The sequence below is a fragment of the Muscardinus avellanarius genome, assembly GCF_963383645.1.
Source record: "Muscardinus avellanarius genome assembly, chromosome: 19".
NCBI classification, from domain to species: domain Eukaryota; kingdom Metazoa; phylum Chordata; class Mammalia; order Rodentia; family Gliridae; genus Muscardinus; species Muscardinus avellanarius.
Genome location: NC_137805.1, coordinates 7604970 through 7626899, shown reverse-complemented (window position 1 = coordinate 7626899; position 21930 = coordinate 7604970). Strand labels below are relative to the sequence as shown.

At 50.0% G+C, this 21930-nt stretch overlaps 1 protein-coding gene across 1 annotated transcript in view; it reads right to left on the bottom strand.

Annotated features, from left to right (window-relative positions):
• Positions 1–21930, bottom strand: part of JAG1 (jagged canonical Notch ligand 1) — a gene marked incomplete at both ends in the record, with an annotated part of 34602 nt that overhangs the window by 4485 nt on the left and 8187 nt on the right. Inside the window, 18 exons of the mRNA XM_080716711.1 lie at positions 86–171; positions 635–662; positions 1148–1264; positions 1429–1542; positions 1626–1739; positions 2257–2370; positions 3449–3613; positions 4663–4813; positions 5243–5416; positions 5729–5775; positions 6246–6359; positions 6969–7082; positions 8275–8388; positions 8801–8920; positions 9287–9417; positions 13183–13243; positions 14954–15208; positions 20514–20565. Of these exons, the coding sequence (XP_080572837.1) occupies positions 86–171; positions 635–662; positions 1148–1264; positions 1429–1542; positions 1626–1739; positions 2257–2370; positions 3449–3613; positions 4663–4813; positions 5243–5416; positions 5729–5775; positions 6246–6359; positions 6969–7082; positions 8275–8388; positions 8801–8920; positions 9287–9417; positions 13183–13243; positions 14954–15208; positions 20514–20565 (2071 nt within the window). The remainder of the gene's footprint in view (positions 1–85; positions 172–634; positions 663–1147; positions 1265–1428; positions 1543–1625; positions 1740–2256; positions 2371–3448; positions 3614–4662; positions 4814–5242; positions 5417–5728; positions 5776–6245; positions 6360–6968; positions 7083–8274; positions 8389–8800; positions 8921–9286; positions 9418–13182; positions 13244–14953; positions 15209–20513; positions 20566–21930) is intronic.

Below are 21930 nucleotides of genomic sequence, written 5' to 3'. Positions count from 1 at the left end.
TTCATCTTAAAGGTGAAAAATGTATTGGGTTACGGAGCAGAACGAGGAATAAAGCCACTGGGACAGCACATGGGGTGCTCCTTACTTATTCTGCAGTCGGGTCCTGCAAAACCTGGGGCACATTCACACCGGTACCAGTTGTCTCCGTCCACACAGGTGCCACTGTTGTAACTAAGAAGCAAGCAGAGGCCACTCAGATTACCAGCCTCCCAGCCCATGACTCCAGGTTCCCCTCCATCACAGGGAGCCATACCAGTTATAAACAGGGCTCCCAGCCCTGGCCACACTTTGTGGCCTGGGGAGCTTTAACACTACCGATGCCTGGGCCCCACCCCGAGAGAGCCTCATTTCCTAGGTCTCCATTGCAGCCCAGGCTTTGGGACTTTTAGAAGTTCCCCAGGTGATCCCCGTGTGCAGCCAAGGTGGAGAATCGCTGCTCTAAATGAAGACACAACCTGGCTAATTAAGGTGTGGTCCACAGAGCAGCAGGATGGGTGTCACCTGGGAGCTTGTTAGCAAAGCAGAGCCCCACCCCAGACCTCCCGGATCAGAACTCGCACTTTAAACACGATCCCCCGGAGATGCCCATGCATAGTACAGCTGACGAGTGCCGGATCACGAGGCTGTCACTTACCAGGGGTGAGGGCTGCAGTCGTTGGTATCTGCAAAGGAAAGACAACTTCACAGCGGGCTCTTCAACGGGGAGAGGGGTCTTAGCCGTAAATAAGAACATCCCTTATTTCCTTAATACCCAAATGATAAAGCTAAAGTTAACACCAGCCAAATATGCTCAAAGGCTCTGCCAAATTGGAACCAGGCCTGCACCACCCTCCGTTTCATTTGCCATGGGACACATGTACACAGGAAGAGGCCCTGGTAGGGGCCCGGGGTGAGCGAGAATGGAAGGAGGCTGGCTGCTGCTCAGGCTCAGCGCTGGGAACCCAGACGCCATCTGTCTCCACTTAGCTCCTCGGCAACTTTCTCATGCCCAGGTCAGGGCTGCAACCCATCAAGTCATTAATATGGACCCAGGTGATATAAAAGCAGACATCAAACAGCCCTGCTTCTGGTTTCGATTGCAAGTCCCCAAGGGTGTCAGGATACGCTCCAGCAGCCCTGGGAGAGTTCAGATGGGGAGGACACTCACTCTGAGTGCAGATGGGCCCCTCCCAGCCTTCTTTGCAGACACACGTGAAGGATTCGCCATTGACCACACAGGTGCCCCCGTTATGGCACGGGCTGGGCAGGCAGCTACTGTTTCTGGCTACAAAACAAAAGCAGAAAAGACCACCCTCCCTGAGGATCCAGAGGGCGCCTGGAGGGGCAAGAATGAAACCCAGGAAAAGGATCCCAAGCCCCAGGAGCCCACCAGCAGGCGCGCTCAGGCAGCCCTGCCCACTGCAAATGGCCCGCGGGGCAGGAAGTTACCTATGTTACAGGTGGTTCCTTCCCAGCCGCCAGGGCACATGCACTTAAATGCGTCCCCTTCGTCGTAGCACGTGCCCCCGTTATTGCACGTGGTCTCATCACACTGGCTGTCACCTGGGGAAGGAGGTGCCGGTGTGAGCCCCGCGGGCCCCTCCCACAGGAACAGGGGCAGGGCTCGGGGCAGTCCCGACACTCACGCGAGTGGCAGGTCTTTCCTTTCCACCCGTTTTTACAGTCACAGTAAAAGTCGTTGACCAGGTCTCGACACGCACCCCCATTGTGGCAGGGGTTCTGGCTGCAGTCATTAATATCTAGAATCAAAGATGTGACACTCAGCTGGAGAAGGTTCCAGAAAGGTTTGCGACACACAGGAGGCTAAGCTTTCCGATGGCTACAGCCAGCCCCCACTTTCCACTCCCCAGCTCTCTCTCAGAACAGCTGAACACTCCCAGGACTTCCACGCAGTCACCCTTTCCTAGGAATAAAGGAGCTCCCCGCTAGGTTACTTCATATGCCGCAAGTTAAGCAAGAGAGGGTGCTGCCCTCTGGAATTCCCATGGAAATTAAGATCAAATCGGACAGAGATTAAAATCAGCAGAAAGATCCCTTTCCTTGCAAGCAAGATATTTATCTTAATTATCAATCCAATTTTGTGGCTCCCCCGCAGAAGTTCCTCCCTACTGACTGCTATGAGCATTCATAAATGCCAACGGGACACAGGACAGGAGGTCCCACTGTGGACACTGCCGGGGTCTTACTCCCACACTAAGGTGGGATCCTGCCTCGCCCCGTGCCAGGGCGGTGGTCCCCATAGAAGCCGCCACTCACTGGATTCACAGAAGGCTCCCTCCCAGCCGTCGCTGCAGATGCACTTGTACGAGTTGACGCCATCGATACAAGTGCCGCCGTTTTTACAGGGGTTGCTCTCGCAGTCGTTAATATCTGTGAAAAGAGGAAAAGAAAAATTCAAGGGCCAGGAATGCCACCAGGGCTGCCCTAGCATTCCCTGGCTGCCTCCTGCAAAGTGCACCTGGCACAAGATCCCTAAGTCCCTCCAGACTATTTCTCTAACTAGATGGGTGGCTTATCAAGCAGAGGCTTCTGAGGATGCTTCACTCATTTATTTGTTTATTTATAGTACTAGGGATTGAACCCAGGGGAATCTACTTCTGAATATACCCCTGGCCCTACTTTACTTTTATTGATTGATTGATTGATTGTGGTACTGGGGTTCCTGAAAGCCCTTCTACCTCTGGGCTACACTCCCAGACCTATTTTATATTTTGAAACAGGGTCTCTTAAGCCAGCGCGGCTGGCTTCGAACCTGCACGATCCTCCTGTCTCCTCCTCCCAAGCACGGGGATTACAAACCTGCGCCACCACACCCAGCTTACTTTTTAATTTTGAAAACAGGGTCTCACTAGGTTGATGGAGTCTCACTCCTTGCTGAGGCTATCCCTAAGTTACTGGGATTACAGACATGTGCCATTCTACAAGGCTTGCACACTCGTTTTATGTACACCCCACACATGTTACGTTACTTGGTGGACCTGGGGAAGAAACTACTACAGAAAAGAGGGACCACTCAGTTAAGATTCCAAGCCGGGCGTGGTGGCACACGCTTGCAATCTCAGTACTTGGGAGGCTGAGACAGGAGGCTCGCAGGCTCTCGGACAGCCTCAGCTACTTGGCAAGGCCCTTTGCAATTCAGTGAGAGCCCGTTTCAAAATAAAGAATAAAAAAATAGGGCTGGGGGTGTAGTTCATAGGTTGAATGTCCCTGGGGGTTCAATCCACACTATTGCCAAAAAAAAAAAAAAACTTTCTAAAAAACAGACATGGTTAACTTAAGAGTCAGAGGCATCCAAGTTATTTGAAAAACTGATTCCAACCTCAGCCTTAGATCTGAGCCTTTACAAGTCTCTTCATATTTGGTTTCTGATTCAAAAGGTTCACTTAGTTGCTCCCGAACTGGGCAGGGGTGGGGTGGGGAGCCATACCCATTCCCGGGGGGGTCTTACTTTCATGGCAGTATGTCCCCGTGAAGCCTTTGTTACAGTCACAGGTGAATTTGCCTCCCGACTGACTCTTGCATTTGCCGTGGGGACCACAGACGTTAGAGGAGATATACCGCACCCCTTCCGGTGTGTCGTTAGAAGCCATGGCCACGGTGCAGCTGTCAATCACTAGAAGACAGACTCACAATTAGATCACAGCCACAGACCCAGACAGGGCATTCCTAAGCAAAGGGCCTAAGCCATGCCTGCTGCCTTCCTAGAGAAAGGATTTTTTAAAGGGACTTTGTTCTGCCAGGGCGTGGTGGCGAACCCTGTAATCCCAGCATTTGGGAGGCTGAGACCGGAGGATTGTGGTTCACAGACAGCCTCAGCTACTGAGTGAGGCCCTCTGCAACTCAGTGAGACCCGGTTTCAAAATAAAGAATAAAAAATTGGGCAGGAGTTGTAGCTCGGAGGTCAAATGCCTCTGGGTTCCAGTCCCAGACCCGCAAAAAAAAAAAAAAAAAAAAAAAGGTACTTAGTTCCTCTGAAGTCAAAATGCCATACTTTTTTTTTTTTTGGCATGAGGGATGGAACCCAGGGGCCCTCTACCACTGAGCTATACCCGTGGCTTTTTTTTAAACAGGATCTCATCAAGCTGCAGAGGTTAGCTTCTAACTTGTAATCCTGTCTCAGCCTCCCAAATACTGAGATTATAGGCATGGGCCATACCACACACAGCTTCTGACACTAGGTACAAGTTGACTGAGAAACTGATAGAAGCTGTAAAGTTATGCCATCTCTAACAACAGCGATGAGCCACAGGTAGCAATTTATATATAAATGAACTAAAATTAAGAATGTTGCGGCCTGCCCTGGTCACGGTCTCAAAGTCCAATGGCCACCTGCGGCCCACAGCTACCCTAACCTGACGCAGATACAGAACATCCCCCTCTGCTGCCGAGTCCTCCCGACCCTGTCGCTCTGAGCAATCCATCTTCCTGTTGCTCGCCAGCCCACCCCAGAACAGGAATGACAATTGGCTTTCACGTCCTCCAGGCCTGGGCCATTCATCCACGTGGTTATCCCACCAGCAGCCTGAAAAGGCTGTTTCCACTTGGCCTGGCTTCCCTACGCGATCAGATCGAGCAGTACTGATCAAGAAGTAGTCGTTACTTCTAAGCAGAGAATGGGGGCCAAAGGAGGCGGTCTGGAGAGCCGGGCCGGGCTGGAGGTACCTTCACAGGGCGTCGTGCGGCAGTGGTCTTTCAGGTGCGAGCAGTTCTTGCCCTCATAGTCCTCAGAGCACTTGCAGAAATAGTCGCTGGCGCGATTGTAGCACTGGGCACCGTTCAGGCAAGGGTTGGGCTCGCAATAGTCTATGTCCAGCTGCAGTACCGGGAGCAGAAAAGAGGGGGAGGGGCCAGAGTCAAACCAAGGTGCCTCTGTCACATCTCTGGGGCAGCAGACACTGGAATCTGACCTCTCCGTCCACTTCCCGAGGAGACATGCTGCGTGCAATTCATCTTTGTGGCCTAGGTACTGCCACGGTCCAGGTGGCATTTTAAGAGACAGGGCAGAGGGGGAGAGGGAAAGCGCAGAGTTGGGGGGAATAAAAGGAAACACAAAGCCAGGAAGACAGGCACCAAGAGGAAAATCATTTATCAGCATCTCTTGCCACTAGCATTTCTCTGGCAGACTCCCTAGTCAATAGGATGTCAACAGATGTCACAAGACAGAGGACCAAGAAGGAGAGGGAGAGGGAGGTAGCGGCTCTGCTGTAAAACTGGGCCATCTGAGGCTTTTGCCTCCACTCACCTGACAGAGGTTTCCAGAGAAACCAGTGGGACACAGACACTGGAATTTGTTGATTTCATTCTGACAGTGACCCCCATTCAAACAGGGGTTGCTGGCACACTCATCGATGTCTCTCTCACAGTGATCGCCTGCATAGCCAGGTGGACAGATACAGCGATAACCATTAACCAAATCCTGGAAGAGGAGAAGGGGGAGAAACACGTGCTTTTTCTTTTTTTCTACATATTTCACAAACACAGAGCTTCAGTGCTTTAGCCCGACTGCTGTGGGGAGGCTGAGTCACCCCAAAGAGCCAAAGGCCTCCTCACATGGGGTAGGCCTCTGCGGGCCTGCCTTCCCAAGGACTCTCGGGGCCTGCGGTAACATGAGTCCTAGTTAAACTTGCAGGGACTCACTTGGCACCTGTACTTTAAATCTCACTGGGGCATCGATCTTAAGGCTGGTTGTCAACTATCAAGGTTTTCAGTTGAGCAAAGATTTACATACCCGACAGGAGGCATCATTCTGGCACTGGCCAAGGCAGTCATTAATATCTGAAAAACAAACAAGCCATCGAATTAAAGAGGCACTTTACAGTGAAGCCTTCCTGGCTCAGGACAGATAAAAGTCTCAAATCAGATTCCCTGTGTGCTTCCCGTGAGATAAGGTTATTACACTGGGTGGGGACGGTCCCTAATTCTTCCAGACTGAGGGAGTGAAACTTCACATTATTGTTTTAGCCACCTTATCAGAATATGGCCAGTTTTAGCAGCTAATGAGCCTGATAAATTGCATGTTTTCCTTCTACACTGACCACTCCCTCTCCAAAAACATTCCCTCCAGGAGGTTTTCCTTCTCCTCAGGAGAGTGACTGCTTAGCACACAGGGGACCCTAGGTTTGGTCTCCAGCCCCCCAAAATGAAAGAGTCCCGAGTCTCAGAAGTGGAGCCCAAGGACGGGAGGCAAAGAGCCCTCATCCAAGAGGCGAGTTTCATGAAAATCAAACTTGAAAACAGTCACTCACTTATGTCACAATTCTGGCCCATCCAGCCTGGAAGGCAGTCGCAGTAGTAGCTGGCGATCAGATTCTTGCAGGACTTGGCATTTACACAAGGTTTGGCCTCGCACTCATTTGCATCTGAAAGGACACGGGGATGAGCAGTAAGAAAAGGAGTTCTACCCCCAAGTCACCCTGCCCCAAGGAAACACCACACCAACAGAGCTGGTCTGAAATATGAGACATTTTAACAAGCGAGCTAAATAAGAAATACTAGGCTTCCTCTGTTCGGAGCATCCCGGGCCCTTTCCCCAGCCCTTATCCAATAAGGAACGCTAATTGATAACTTTCCGGCTGCTGGTTAACAACTGGCCCCCAACAGAATAGCAAAAGCCACCAGGCATTCTGTGCAAAACCCAGCGCAGTCTAGTTGCTGGGATTTAAATGTGGCAAGAAGAATGCAGACAGCTCATTCCTCATGAGATCATCCCCGCTTGGAACCCAGCGGAACACTCCTCGGACAGACGATTGACATGGTTCAAGGAATCCCACGACTTTCCCACAGGGCCGAAAAGAGCTGGTCCATTTGCATGCACGTTACTTCTCCCAGGCCCGGGAGGCTAATAAATTACTGCTTGGTAAGGATGGAGTGAGAACTAGCACCGCCGGCCACATGTTCGTCTTTCTTCACAGCTTTGATTAGCAAAGCCAAGCTTGGTTCAGGAATTACTGCCCCAAGAATTTTCTTACCTAACTGGCACGTCTTGCCAGTCCACTGGGGTGGACACACACACTTAAATCCGTTAACCAAGTCCTGGCAGGTGCCCCCGTGGGAACAGTTATTTGGAGAACAGTCATCGATGTCTGGTCAATGAGAAAGAGAAGGGGCAGCAATTTAATTTCAATCCACGTGGCAATCAGATAATGTACCACCAGCCCTCACCCGAGCGGCCTTCACTGGAAAGCCAGACACCTGCTGTAAGTAAAGCTACAGCGGGGCAAGTGGGGCGGTGATAAGGCGGAAGCCTTGATTTTAGCTTTAAATCCCCCGCTGTCCCAGTTCATCTAATCCCCCCCTAAGCAGTGGGGGTGAGAAAGACAGCTGGATCCTCGCAGAGCATCAACCCAGTGGTGACACAGGGCATCCGCGCCAGCCTCATCTTGATATTTAAAGAAATAGTTTCATCACAGAAGTTGCAAGGGGTATGGGAAAAATAACTTCTTTACAGGTAGAAAACCCTATCCCTCCAATTTGCTTATAGGGCTTTTTTCTCCCCAAATAATACACCCAGTGCCACCTCTCCCCAGTCCATGTCTGCACTGGACTGTAAAGATTTCAACTCGTGTATGGCACGTGACATGCTCCATTTGTGAATTCATCTCACGTCATCCTGACAGCCCTCAGAGATGGGAATTACTACTGTCCTGTTTAAACAGGGCACTGGGAGGTTACAAGACCTGCCAGAGTCCCACAGGCAATGGGCAAGGGCCCTGGGTTAAGCCTAGGCCTTCCGATGCCAGCACCCTTGACCGTGCATCCTGCTTGCTGGCAGGCTGCAGACGATGGAAGGTTTCAGGCTTGGCTGCACCTCAGAATCCCAGGAGCTGGTCAATGACTCTGGAGAGAATCCACTGGACTCTGATCTGTGCTGTAAAGCACCCCAGGTAGTTCTGAACTATGGCCAAGTCTCACAGCAAGCCCAGGTCCTTTTCTTGGGGCTCCCTGATAAAATCCATTAGTGGCAAACTTCCCCCAAAGGCAGTCTCTCCATTGCTAAAAGAAACCCAGCAGGATTAGGAGAAGATGGAGCTCAGAAGTGCATGAAAAGGAACAAGCTATTCCAAGAGGAAGCTTCCGCCAGGCACATACATGGGCCCCCTTGGTGTGTAAGACAGGGTGCCGAGACTTACCAGTCTGCTGGCTGCACCCACCTTCTCCCAATAAGACTGACATGTCACTAAATGATTAGCACTGGATGGACACGTCCCAGTCATCCCCTGCCAACCCGGTCTCTCAACAGTGACACTCCAGACACAAGCTAAAACCTGGACTTACTTGTGGAACACGTGGGCCCAGTCCAGCCTGGAGAACACTCGCACTCAAACCCCAGGGACGTCTCCCTGCAGCTGCCTCTGTTGTGGCAGGGATCAGAGAGGCACGCGTGCTCAGCTGCAAAAACCAGGGCAGCAGTCAGCAAGGGAGCAAGGGACGCCGCTGTATGTCACAACCCCCCCCAGTCCCCTCCTTAGCCACAGCTCAAGAATGCTTCAAAAAATACTAGTGAGTGTGTGGTGTAACCCTGCTGTGTCTAGGGAAGAAAGGAAGTCCTCTTTCTCAAGCGTCTCTAGCCACATTCCAATACATCCTAGGGTATGGGGTCATCACCTCTCACGCCGCCTCCTATGCTAATCAGCATCGCCTGAGAACGTTTAGGGGCTCCAAGTCTTACAGACCCATGGAAGGGCTAAGATGGCAAATCTTAACTTTGGAGGCTATTTTTGTAATTCTCGTGTCCTTAAACATTTTTTTAAGCTGAATGTACAGAAAAATTGAGGGACCTCAGTCAGCTTGGACCACTTACCAATTTCACAGTTGGGCCCCGAATACCCCTCAGGGCAGTTACACTGGTATTTGTCAGGGCCTGTGTTGCTACAAGTTCCCCCGTTGAGACATGGCTGATGAGTTCCACAGTAATTAAGATCTGCCAAAAATAGACCCCAAAGTCACAAAGAGATGACCAGGAAGACTGCTAACCCATCAGTTACACCCCCACTCCTCTTAGAAATAAAGAAAACAAATGATGAATAAAGACAATCTCATAGCATTAAAGGCAAATTCAGAGAGGATCATCAGAACAAAAGCCCTCACAGAAGGATAAATAAGGCCAGGGATGTAGCTTAGTACTAGAGTACTTGTTTAACACTCTTAAAAGTCACGAGTTCAATTCCCAGTACTACTTGTGAGCAGAAAAAAAAGAGAGATAAAAATAAAAACCAATTTCCTCCCATCCCACCCAGGATGCCATACCCCCTGTGCACATCCAGCCCTGGACTCCTCCCGTGCGTACCTTTGTCACAGAGCTGACCGCCCCAGTTGGTCTCGCAGAGGCACTGCCAGGGCTCGATGCAGGTGCCGTGGACGCAGCCCGGGTGAGGGATGCACTTATCACAGTAGAGGCCCTGCCAGCCATATTGGCACCTGCAGACAGACAGACAGACAGACATCCCTCAGCTCAGCCTTGTGACCATCCAGGGGGAACTGGGTGGTTGAAACAGCACACTGCAAAGTCCAGGCTATTTGTTTTGTTTCGAGGGTGAGAAATGATCGGGTCAAGGAGGGGGTTTAGGGGAGGAGCTGGAAGGGGTCCTGATAAACAAACATGTTCACAGTGGAACCCAGGTTCCCTCCCAGCCAGCTCCCAACAAAAGGATGCTGTTTGGGGAGAGGCCAGCGTAAGGCGCCTCTACAAAGCCTCTCTCTCCTCAGGCTTCTACCAATGAGCCCAGGGTGAGGGCATGGAATACATCACCCCCAGGACCTCTTGGGGACAGACTGGAGAAGAAAAGGGCTTTCAGGTGACAACTATGGCTGTGTGAAAGTCCCTTCAGTCCACAGAAAAAAGACGGGAGCACCAGGCAAGGGCCCCACCATGCCGCTTAACGAAATCCAAGATAGGAGGGGAACAGGGGTGCCCTTCTTTGGTAAAGACAAAAGCAGGAGCTCTAAACCCATTTTTGCAGAAAAGGGGAGCAACTGCACTTGGAACCAATTCCAGAGATAATGTATGACTCATTACCATGGCTGTCCATGCTAATTTAGTTATTTCTCACTTTGCAAAAAAAAAAAAAAAAGAAAAAAAAGAAAAAAAGAAAAGAAAAAAAAGAAAAAGAAAGAAAGAAAGAAAAAGAGGCCAACTTAGTTTATCTAGTTTTGGGGGAGTTGAGTTTCCTTTATAAGCATGTCATTCATCAGAGTCTTTTGAGGCAAATGGTGCCTTTGATCCCCAAACAAAAACACAAACATAAACCTTCACCTGGGGTGGGAGAGAGGACAGGGTCTCCAGCCATGCTGCCCTCAAGTTTCAAGCCTCTGAAACTTTACCTTCTCAAAACCCTGGCTTTGACAAAAGGGACAGGGGAAGGCAGGGAACACCACCAGCCAATGCAGGTCCGGCAATACTGGAGAGTAGGACCTGGGACAGCCAGCCTCAGCATGCATCAGCCTATAAGCTGCTCAGCCCTAAGTCAGGAAAACAAACACCCCCCCCCCTACCCCCACCCTGCACCCTGTAGAAGGAAAGGCTTTTGGTTTCCAGAGGGCTGGAGGCAAGCTAGCAAATCCTTGTCATGGGAAAATTACAGGGATCTAGCTAATAGCTAATCACCCACGGCTGAGAATCCACTTAACCCCTGAGAATACCGACTAGCCACTTCCTAACTTCTGAAAACAAGCCATCCACACCCAAAGACGAAGAAAAGGGCCCCCAAATGCGTGGTTTGAAATTAATCGGAGACAGGATTCTGGTTTATGTAAAATAGACCCTCGGTCTAAATGACAAGTTGTCTATTTAAAGAAATAAAACAAGAACAAAGTCACTCATCTGGTAGAAATAAATTTGTTAAAAAGCAGACACCCAAGTTGGTGGGAGGCAGCGGGTGTGGGAAGCCGTTCTGTAAGGCCCACCATATTCTTAGCCTGAAAGATAATATTCGGAAATCGATTGGGAAATAGCAGTATTCTTGTTTTCTTCCCGTATCCTTCCAAATTAAGGATGTCTCTACCTCTTCAATTTGCCTAATAAAAGCAAGGAGAGACAGCTGAGGACCCAACCTAACCTCTTAATTAATGAGAGCTCAATCCCCAAGCATAAAAAAGCAACCACAGGAGGCCACGGGTGACTTCAAAAGAAAACAAATAAAAATACTGACCCTAAAAGAGGCATCCACCAAGTTAGCCCAGGTTAATAATATATGATTAAGATTCTCATGAGAAATTGAAGCGACTTTCCTCATATGATGATTCATAATTAAGTTTGATATTATTGGCAGGCTTGCAATAAAGCAAGCCTATGCACCCAGGAAGAGGGAGCCCAAGTCCATTTGGGAACAACAAAACCAGCGAAGTTTCCTTGCGTGCGCGAAGGGGGCGGGGGGAAAGACTGTAATACACAATTCAAAAGACAACTTACAAGTAACTCGCCACTCAACTATTTCTGGAGCAGGACGCAACCTGAACTTCCTTAGCTGGAAGGTTCTGTTTTGATTCTCTTTCAAGGCAGGCAGAAGGAACTGGGCTGGGAGACTATGCAAATGTCGCGTGGGAAAGTTGCACCTTAAGTAAATAAGGGCACCGGTGCATGTCTGGGCAGGGAGTGGGAGGTGAGACTTCGAAAGAGAAAGGGCTAAGTTCTGGAAACAAAGCCTGTTGTTCTGGCTGGGAGGGCCCTCCCCTGGGCTGCGGCCTGCAGTGTGTTTATTCTGAAGACAGTAGCACAAATCTTTTTTGGCCTCACTGATACTCATCGGAGCAGGAGCAGGCGCTAATGGCACTGCCATTCCGACTTTCTCCAGAACACCCTTAATTAGGGAGAGTTACCTAGGTAGAGATGCCTGTGTCGCATCTGACAGCAGTGCTGTTAAATACTACAGTCAGCTGCCCCCATGAGATTGCACAGCCTTCCAAAAAAAGAAACTTTCAAAAACAAAAAAAAGTAGGAAGAGACCATTCCAGGACAACTTGTTATTTTCCTTCTAGCTGCCTGGACTCCCACTTCAACGTCGAGTTCCATTGGCCATTACAAGGGAGGACAGATGGAGCCAGAGGCCAAACCTACAGGTAATTCTCTTTAAAAATGCAGCCCTTGAAGTCTACCAAATTGGAAAATGAAGAAAATGATCAGCATGTCAAATGCAGATTCCCAAGGAACTGAGGTTCAGCTGGAGACACATGCAGCCCAGGAACCTGCACTTTAAACAATTCCCTAATTATGGGAATTAAACTTATAAGTACCGAGATTCAGGGACAAACCAAAATATGGTCCCACCAGCAATAGCGCATCGCTGGAGAGATGCAGAAACTTGGTCTGTGCCAGCCGCAGGGAGGGAAGAGCACGTTCGTCTAAGGCACACAGGTTTAGACTCTTTCACGAGCTTCCTTGGCTCAAGTCAGAGCACTGGGGGCAAAGGTGACATGCCCAAAGGATCTATTTAGTGTCACATCAAATCTGCTAATCCCTAAAATCTGGGAGGCGGGAGCGTCAAAATACCAGACAGGACAGTATTTCCTGAAACAAGCCTTTCCCAAATTGGTATAATATACATTTCAAGAAGTCTCCGAAACCGTACTGCGGAACAGTCAGGGTAGGTCTCCGTTTGGCTTCTGTATTGTTCCTGGACCATAAAAGAACAGACTTCAAAGGCCAGCAGCAAAAGTCTACATTCATCAGGCTCAGCTGACAAGATTCCAGCGCAGCCATTAACCTCTCAGCACCGGCCCAGCTCCCGCCTGCTAAGGGGCCAGGAGATTGTACTAATCCCATTCTAAAGAATGCTGGACTTTCCCTATTGATGGGAAAAGTGGGGGAGGGCAGAGAGTAACTGGGGAGGAGGAGGAGAGTCACAGAAACAAAGCCATGACTCTTCATCTAGTGCATTAGCACTTTAAGGGAAGGTTACAGGAACGTGTTATCAATTTACAGAACAGTTAATACATGAAGTCACTGGCCATGCCCATAAGTTTTTTTTTTTTTTTTTTGTTCTGAGGGAGAAGTGGTATGTGCATTCCACCAGACAGCTGGTATAATTTAATAAGCTTCGGATGTGCCTATCTAAATTTTTTTAAAAGCTCTTATCCTCCAAAGAAAAAAGCAGCATGTCTCACAACAAAACCAGTCCCCCGTGTTATATTAAAGGAAATTTTCTGCAATGAAAAAGGGAACCACAAAAGACCAATTTTGCCATTTACCTGCAGTCACCCGGGAGTTTGCAAGATCCATGCTTGGGACTACAGCCCTGTCGGCAAATAGCTGTAAAACAAACAGAAACAAAACAAGAGGATGCGTCAGCACACTGCCCACACTTCTTGCAATGCCAGTGTCATGAGAACTGCCTGGTACATTAAGCCTACAAAATCCACGAATTTAAGAGATCTCGTATCAAGCCCAGTGAAAGGAAAGGAAGATGGGAGGGGCCCAAGTAACAAATCCAGCTTTAAACTTCAAGGCCCTGCTAGTAGATCTTCAAAACATGATCCCGTTTGGGGACAAAATGCAGACAATAATGAAGGGGAGGGGACCCTCATCCAGTCTCAACAATAGCTACCCTGCTTCTTAAACCTTGCCTGGTCACTTCCCACCCTGCCCGTCCTCACCCCCACCAGAAGAAAGAGGTATAGATAATCCTTCCCGGTCCCACCCCATCAGGACATCCTCAGGAGCCCTTAAAGCCCCCCAACAAAAGCTTGCTTGTGGAAGTCCCACGGGGCTCCATTTGACAGGCTAAAATGGTGTCCAGACCTGGTGGGACTGCTGTCACACATTCTCACAGGAAGGGAGGGAGGAGGGGGCAGAGGGAGGGAGGGAGGGGCAAAGGAGAGGAATGGAGGGAAGGAACGGAAGAAAAAAGTTAAATGGACATATAAAATTACTAACATTAGAGAGTTTAATTGCTACTGATACTTAAAACACTGCTATTGATCAAGTTTTTCATTCAATTTCCAGGAATGGTATTGTTTGGTGTTTGGAGATGGGGGCTTGCTATGTTGCCCAGGACTCTTGTCTCGAGTCACTGAACAAAGCTATATGGCCCGGGAGACCTGCAAATTCCTCCTGCTCATGTCTCATCCCTCAGTCGTAGTCCAAAAATTCATTTAATTTGAGTTTATCATGCAAGAACTTACCTAATGATCATGTAAGGCATGCAGAGTATACATCACTATTCATGAGGGGATAGTATACAGTTAACTTGAATTATCCATTAAGGACAACTGTTAAGACTCACTGGATTCTAGTAAGAGGGCCAGGACTCAAAGCTTATTCTCCTGTGGGTAGGCTGGATCCTCTGCAAGCCTGAAGGCTCGGGCTAGCCACTCACTCCTTCCCTGGATGCCGCAGACCCCAGGGTGCCCAGTGAAAGCTTGCTGCTAAGCTACCCACGCTCTGGGGCTGTCGTTCCCTGTAGCATCATCTGCTCAGACACCACTGGGTCAACTCAGTGCCATTTGGCATCAGCTTCCTTAGAAGAGGAGCCTGAGAAGAGACTCAGGTACAGGAGGAGAGGGGCTGAGAGGCAGATGGGGCCAGGAGGAGTGGAGGGGCACGAATCGGTCTCAGCTGGAGTCTGGCTTCAGCCCATCCCAGGGGAAGCTCTGGAGTGTGAATCTCCTACCACTGGGGCAGTAAGGCAAAGGGGGCCGGCCTTCATACCCCGTCTGTCAGCCACTCGCTCCGCTCCCGTGAGCTGGAGGGACCAGGCACTGAGTGGTTCCTGCCTGGCCAAGGACAATTCCCGGGAGAAGGAGCAGCTGTGAGCTGTTAGCAGCCAACACTCCCAGCAGCTGGGGGATGGGGACACCAGCTGGCAAAGGGGAACTGGCCAGGGCACCAACAGCATCTTCCACACTCAGCATCTTCCCACTGAGGTCCTAGGTTACAGGCACGGTCCCGCCTTAGACAGCAACCTGCCACCTGACTGCCGGGGGAGGGGAGAACCGACACCCAGAGCAACAGGCTACGCACCTTTGTTACACTCTGGGCCCATCCAGCCTTCCATACACGTTTTGTTGCCATTCTGGTCACAGGCGTAGTGTCCAAAGAAGTCATCTCTGGGCCGGCAGAACTTATTGCAGCCGAAGCCATAGTAGTAGTCATCGCAGGTCACACGAATCTGATATTCAAAGTGGGCGACCCCTGTGTTCTGCTTCAGCGTCTGCCACTGCCGGCTGGGGTTTATCATGCCCGAGTGAGAAGCCTTTTCAATAATGCTGTCGGGGTCTAGAAGCAAAAGAAGATGAATCGCCTTAACATTCACATCAGAATCTCCTTGCCCCGGCTATTTTGGCTATTTAAAAATAATACAAAGATATACAAACTACACAGTTCAAACAGCTGTACAAAAAGCAGAAAATTAAGTTTGACCTCTTCCCCTGGGGCCAGCACCATTACTGCTTACATCCCCCTCTTTAATGGGGATATAGCATATCTTATTGTCCTGAAACACCATTAAATCATTTATCTAGCCCCTAACCTATGGGGGCATTTGGGTTCAGGCCCTTTGCTGTTAAAGCCACAAGGAGCATGTCAAATGCAATGGTCCACGATGCGGCTCCAGCGTCAAGAAACAGCCTGCCAAGGAAGTGCTGAATTTGCATGTGCGCAGGCAAGATGCCCTTTCTGTAGACCACCTTCACCAACTCCCACCAGCACCGGTAGCTGCATTTCCCAGCACCAGCACCAACACTAACACTACTCATGATCAGACTTTCTGATCTTTGATCAGAGGTATCTCTTGTTTTAATTGGTGCTTAATTAAGTGATGGTGAGCACCCTTCCAGGTACTTATCAAACCTTTCATATCTGTTCCTGTGACCTGCAACCCGTTTCTCTACTTGGCCAATATCTCTATCATATTTTTAGCTATGCTGATTTGCAAAAGTTCTTTACATATTATAATAAGGTTGCCCTTTATGGAATGTTCCCCTTGAAATTTTTACTATTCTAGATAAAGTTTAGCAATCTCCCCTTCTTCTAGAGTTCTATATCTTGCTTAGAAAAGTTCTGTCCATTTCAAAACTCTTCAGTGAGAGTCAAGGAGTAAATAGAGTTACATTAAAAAAGAAATTGTTGGTGGACATGGTGGTGGGCTCCTGTAATCCAAGTTACTTGGAAGGCTAAGGCAGGAGGATCACAATTTCACAGCCAGGACAGGCAATTGAATGACTCCCTGACTCAAAATAAAAAGGGCTGGGGATGTGGTTCAGTAGCAGAGAGCTTGCCTAGCATGTGTGAGGCTCTGGGTTCAGTCCCCAGTACCACGAAACTGAAAAAAATTGCTAACATGTCACCTTTTAAGCTGGCATTCCAACAGCAATGCCATGATCTTGATGTACTTTTTTCCCCTTTCTCCTATGCTCAAAAGGAGACAGGAGAACAATTCACCCTAGTTTAGAGATGGGCGAGTAGATTGAGGTGTTTGATTTTAAAATATTAATTTTTTTAATTCCTTAAGTTCATTCTCCTTAAAGAATGCTTCCTGAGCCAGGCCTGGTTGGAGCACGTCTGTAATCCCAGCGACTAGGGAGGCTGAGGCAGGAGGCTGGCAAGTGGAAAACCAGCCTTGGCAACTTAGACCATCTTAAAACAAAAAGGGTTGGGCGTGTAGCTCAGTGGTAGAGTGCTCCTGGGTTCAGTCTCCAGCAACACACACACACACACACATACACTCACACCACTTACTGAAGAGAACAGCAGGAGTTCAAGGAGCTCTCAGGAGGATCCAGAAGTGGACCCTGTATAGAGCTCACTCACAACCCAGTTAGAGAGGAGACAGGAACAAAAATAGCTTCGACTCCAGTGCCAGGCATCGGGGGAGGGACAGGAAGAGGCAACAGGGCACTAAGTCAGCACCCAGCCTGGTACTGTGTTTGTTTTCTTAAACCTGCCAGCACTAACCCTTCACCACCTTGTCAAATTCAAGGCCACCTTGGAGAGCGCGCTAGGGCCTCTGTGATTCTTACACACCCACACCACTGTTTTTCTAGGCCTTGGGCCTGTGCTGCTCGACAAAGCTATGCAAACCCTGTAGGTGACCAGGGGAAGGAACTCCTGGGTGGCTCCATCCACGCGCTTCACATCCAACGCAGCCTTGGCATTCGCCCTCTGGGGTTCTCCAAGTGCCGTGTGGGCAAGACAAGCCTCCGACAAGCCTACATACCTGCAGCCTTACACCCCGGCACGCACCGCGCCACCGCCGCCGCTCACAGGTAACACTTCACTCACTCCGGCTTTTGCAAATAAACACAGACCAAAGAATGACAAAAATGTCTCTCCTTTGACTGCCTGTTTGTTCTGCTGGTTCAGTCAAGAGGCACAGTGGGTTATTACCACGTGGTTACAAGATCTTAATAAAGGAATAATTTCAACATACTGGCCATGGCCTAAAGGCATCCTGCTTCTCAAGCCGGTATCAACAACAAACACTTCAGACAAGTGTCCGGGGCCATCCTAAGGGTGCAGAATGACACGCGAATCTTAGCAGTTCAGCGTGCTTTCTACCTGCTTCCAGGAAAAGCCATGAAGATCTGATCACTTCAGAGTCCTCAGCGTGGCTAACGGCTGTAGAAACCGCTTCCAGGCAGGGAGCTGGCATGTCCACGGCACGCTTGCCAGTATCTGGGTTAGGGAGCAAGTCTCCTGCCTCTATGCCGCCACGTGTTCAACCTCCCATCAACTGGGGACAGAGTGCACTGCGGCTCACTGGGTAGCCCAGCCTGTGATGCCTGGTGGTCACCACTCCTCCCTGCAGTCTGCAACTGGGTAATAAAGTACGATGAAGCCCCCACAGCAGCCTTTCAGCCCAAGAAGCAGGGAACGAGACCAGGATGAACATAACCCTGGGACCAGGCCAACCGGAAAACCTAGACAAGAGCCTTAGCTGAGAAGGCTAAGCTATCGGGAATGGCTGGTCTCAGGCATGCCTGTTGGTGTTTGCATAGCAATAAGGCACCACCACACACTAAAACTGCTTAATCTGGCAGAGAAAAAAATTTGGACCCTCATGTACCATAGTCCTGACATACAGCAGAAATGAGAAGGGCACCTGAGCTTCATTTGAGTCAGATCCTGCCCAGAGCCGATAGGGGGAGGAATTCTGCCCCCAAATACACAGATCCACCTTTAGTTTACATCCAACCAAGATGTCTGCAACTTGCTGGGTACCAATGGGCAGCCAGCTCCGTTTGCATTCCTCAACACCCGGAGCTCTGCCCTTGTGCAACACATTTCACTGGGAGAGGCAGAAGGTAGAGAACAAGGAGCAAGACATTGCAGACACAGCTTACAGCACTTGCAAAGGTCCTGAGGCAGAACAGAAGGTGATGCATTAGAGGAGGGAAACGGCTGGAGAAGGACTAAGACACAGATATCATGGATGAAGACATGGTGTTTAAGCCAAAGCCAACACCAGCCGGGAGACGAGGCTAGGCGATGCAAGGCCTTGCAGGCCTCCATGAAGATCTGCCCAAGAAGCCACCACGTGACTGGCTGATAGTAGTCATGGCGACAATGTCACGCTCAAAGACAAGGATGAAGAGTAACGGGGGAGCGTGCTGTGGACCAGCGCAGATCTGGGCAGCCCAGCTGGCGCTACTCTAAGAGGACAGGTGTGAACAGACAGCAAAGATCTAGGGTAGTGTGGCGAGGGACAAGGTGGGAGGTAGCTGGATTCAAGTGAGGAGCTGGAGCAAAGATTTTAAGAACTCGGATATGGAGCAGATACAGATGCTGAGAGAGGGGGTAGTCAGGACAACTAGAAACCTAGGTTTCTGGCTTATGGCACTGGGTGTTCAAATACTGAGGCTCGTCACCCAGAAGGGGCTCCAGGAAGGGGACAGTGCTTGATCTTGAGGCGAGAACCCAAGTTTGGTTTCAACTGTGCCAAATTTGAGGTAATTGGAAGCGTGTACACCCACCAAACCCACCACCCGCCTTCAACAGTGCTTGCTGAGTGATTTCAGATACCTGCAATCCACACTCCACGACCTTCTCCAAACTTTGAGGTCTGAAAGCACCCTGCGCCCCCTCATCCAGTCTTCCTGGTCCTCCCCTCCAGGGATTAGAACCCCCAAGTGGGGCTACCTGGAAAGGCCGATGCCCAAGCAGCTCCGGGGCACAGTTCCCTGAGCGGCGGAGCTGGGGAGGCCCAGGGGAGGCTCTGTGAGTGCTGGGCTCTCTGACACGTCCCCCAGAAGTGTCCTGACCTGGCTCTTATCATAGGCAATCAAGCTCAAGGACATCAGCTGCAGAGAGACAACAGCCACAAGGCAGGAGGGTACCTTGTGGACCAGAACCTTCAAGGAGCCCAATTCTCCCCCTCCCCCGTCTCCCTGTGCTTACCCAGCACCATAAGCAGGTCACAGTGACAGGCCTTTCACATAATACAAACAAGTACAGATGACCCTAATCATAGAAACCCTCACAGTGGGACACGAGCGCCCTGGGGCGGACAGCTCAGACCCTCCTGGCACAGCTGGAAGAAGATACCAAACAAGAGGCGTGTCTCAGATGGCACAGAGCCTCGGCCACCTGGGCTCAGCCAGGGTTCTGGAGCCCTGTGAGGCCCAATGAGCCAGCCATGCTGGGAACTGCCCACCAAGCATATCCCCAGCCCTCACCAGGCATGCGCCACCCTCAGAGAAAAGGGCAAAAGGTATGGTTAGCAGTGGAAACACAAGAATGGGTCAAGCAGCAACAGCAGACATTCCAAGAACCAAGGGCAAAGACAAGGAGCCGGATGGGCTCCCCCTCAACGCAGACCAAGAGACTGCAGCACGAATCAACCCAGACTCCACAGGCAAAGAGGGAACTTGCCCTTTGGGCTCACAGAGGAAAACATGTTTGTTAAGTTACAATTTAAGGGCAGGACTACTGTATAAAGCAGATTGCTGCCGTTCTAACGCACACCCATGGCCTCGCCACAAAAACCCACCCCTTCCCAGGCTTGAAAAGCAACCTGTGCTGAAAACAGAGCCATCTTTCAGCAGGGGACAAGGCAGGTCACGGCTGTGGGGCTCTGAAATTCCGCTTCAATGAAAGGTCTGTGGTGCTCACTGTGGGAAACTCAGACAGGCTCGAAGCTCACCTGCCCACCAAGTGAAATTCAAGGTCGCTCTGCCAGCCCAGCACCACCTTTATGGCTTTATCTTTCCGATGAGAGATTAAACGCTCACTTAAAGTTTAAATGGACTTTTAAAAAGTCACTACTTTGATCCTGTAGCCGTCTACAAGGTTTTAAAGTTGTTAAACCATTAAGATCTTTATTCCAGAGATAATCTAGGCCCCTTATTCAGGGGCTGAGTTAATGGGGAATCTATTCTGGCTACTTAATATTCCAAGCTAAAGTTCTAGGTGAAGTACAGACTCCACTGAGAGGCTAGCACCGGGTGGGGGTGGGGTCGATGGGTGCCGAGTGCTCCCCAGGCACCAAGCTAATAGGCCCGACTCAGGCAGGTCCACCGAGCACTGTAGGTCCTCTCCAACACCCACCCCAACACAGAGAGGAGTCCACTGCTGTGATACTTACGAACTGTGTCATTACTGGAGTGCCACGCCTCCACAAGCAAAGTGTAGGACCTCTGCAAGACAGAGAAGCAACAGTTTAGTGATTTGGAAATAGAGGTCAGCCCTCCAAGGTCGGATCTCCTGCATCCCCCACCGGGCCAAACCATAAGGCCCAAATGAACATTCTATCCTTCTGTTGGCCCAGGATGCTTAAATCCAGACCATCTCTCCCCCCTTCTTCTGTACCCTCCTCCCAAGGTAAACAGGTGACTGCTTTCACCAGGCAGGGGCCCACCAGGGCCGACATGTATGCAAGCGGCACAGTCCTGATCAGGGAATGCCACCTCCCTATATAGGAGCACTAACATAGTTTCCCCAAACTTTCCATACCCTAAGCCTAGTGCATGAGCGTGCGCACACACACACACAGCATTTATTCTAAGCTAACTTACCCAGGTATCTGTGCCGAGGGGGTATTGCTAAGGTTACACTTTGGGCCCTAGTGGCGCAGTCCCCAGGGAGGCCCCTTTTCCTTTTCAGAACCCCTTTGAAAGCCCTGTCTGTGAGACCATCCCAGCTCCCACAAGTATCAGGTAACTCTAGGAAGCAGGAGGGGGTAGGGGCCAAGAGCCTCCATGAGACAAAGAAGGCAAACTACCTTGGGTGGCGGAGTGGGGTGGGAGGGGGCCGACCCCGAGAAGAAAGTACAAAGGGAGAAATCACCACACACCCGTGGGTTATATTTATTGATGAACTTATCTGTCAATAAGATCCAACATTCCAGGAATAATCTGAGTCTACTAACTAAAACAAATTCCCAGGATACTGGCGAGGTGCCAGCTATTATACTGAAGGCACTTTTTATCTTCCAAGCTTATCTCAGAACTCAACCCCCAGCCCAAACCTGAAGCTATTAGCAAACTTTGACTCGGATCTTCATTTGCAATTTACCACTGAGGTCCAGCTCACAGAACACCAGGGTTTCTATAAACCTATCTGGGGACTTAGAGAAACAGACCCAAAGCAGGTGGAGGGGGAAAAAAAAACCCATCTAGGTACCCCTACGTTTCACTGTCAGAAACCAGTGCAATGTGTGATTAAATAGGTCCCTGCCACCAGAAAAACTACTGCCAAGAGGGACCTGCAGGTAAAGGAAAAAGGGAAAGTGTGTGTGTGGGGGGGGTGTTCATTCATAACTCGAGGCCAGCTCTCTCCTCAGTGACACAGCAGGTCGTCTCTGAATATAAAAATATCCTGCGATAGACCCTGCCTTGGAATTCAGCCGAAATATGTTTCATACTCAAAGCAGGGTAGGATTCCATTTGGTTCACTGATAACTGTGGGAAAATGCTCACAAAAGCAAGCAAAACCGGGCAAGCCGGGGCACATACCCAGCCCTCTCCTGCTGCTGGCCAGAGGTCCAAACACATTGTTGTCAT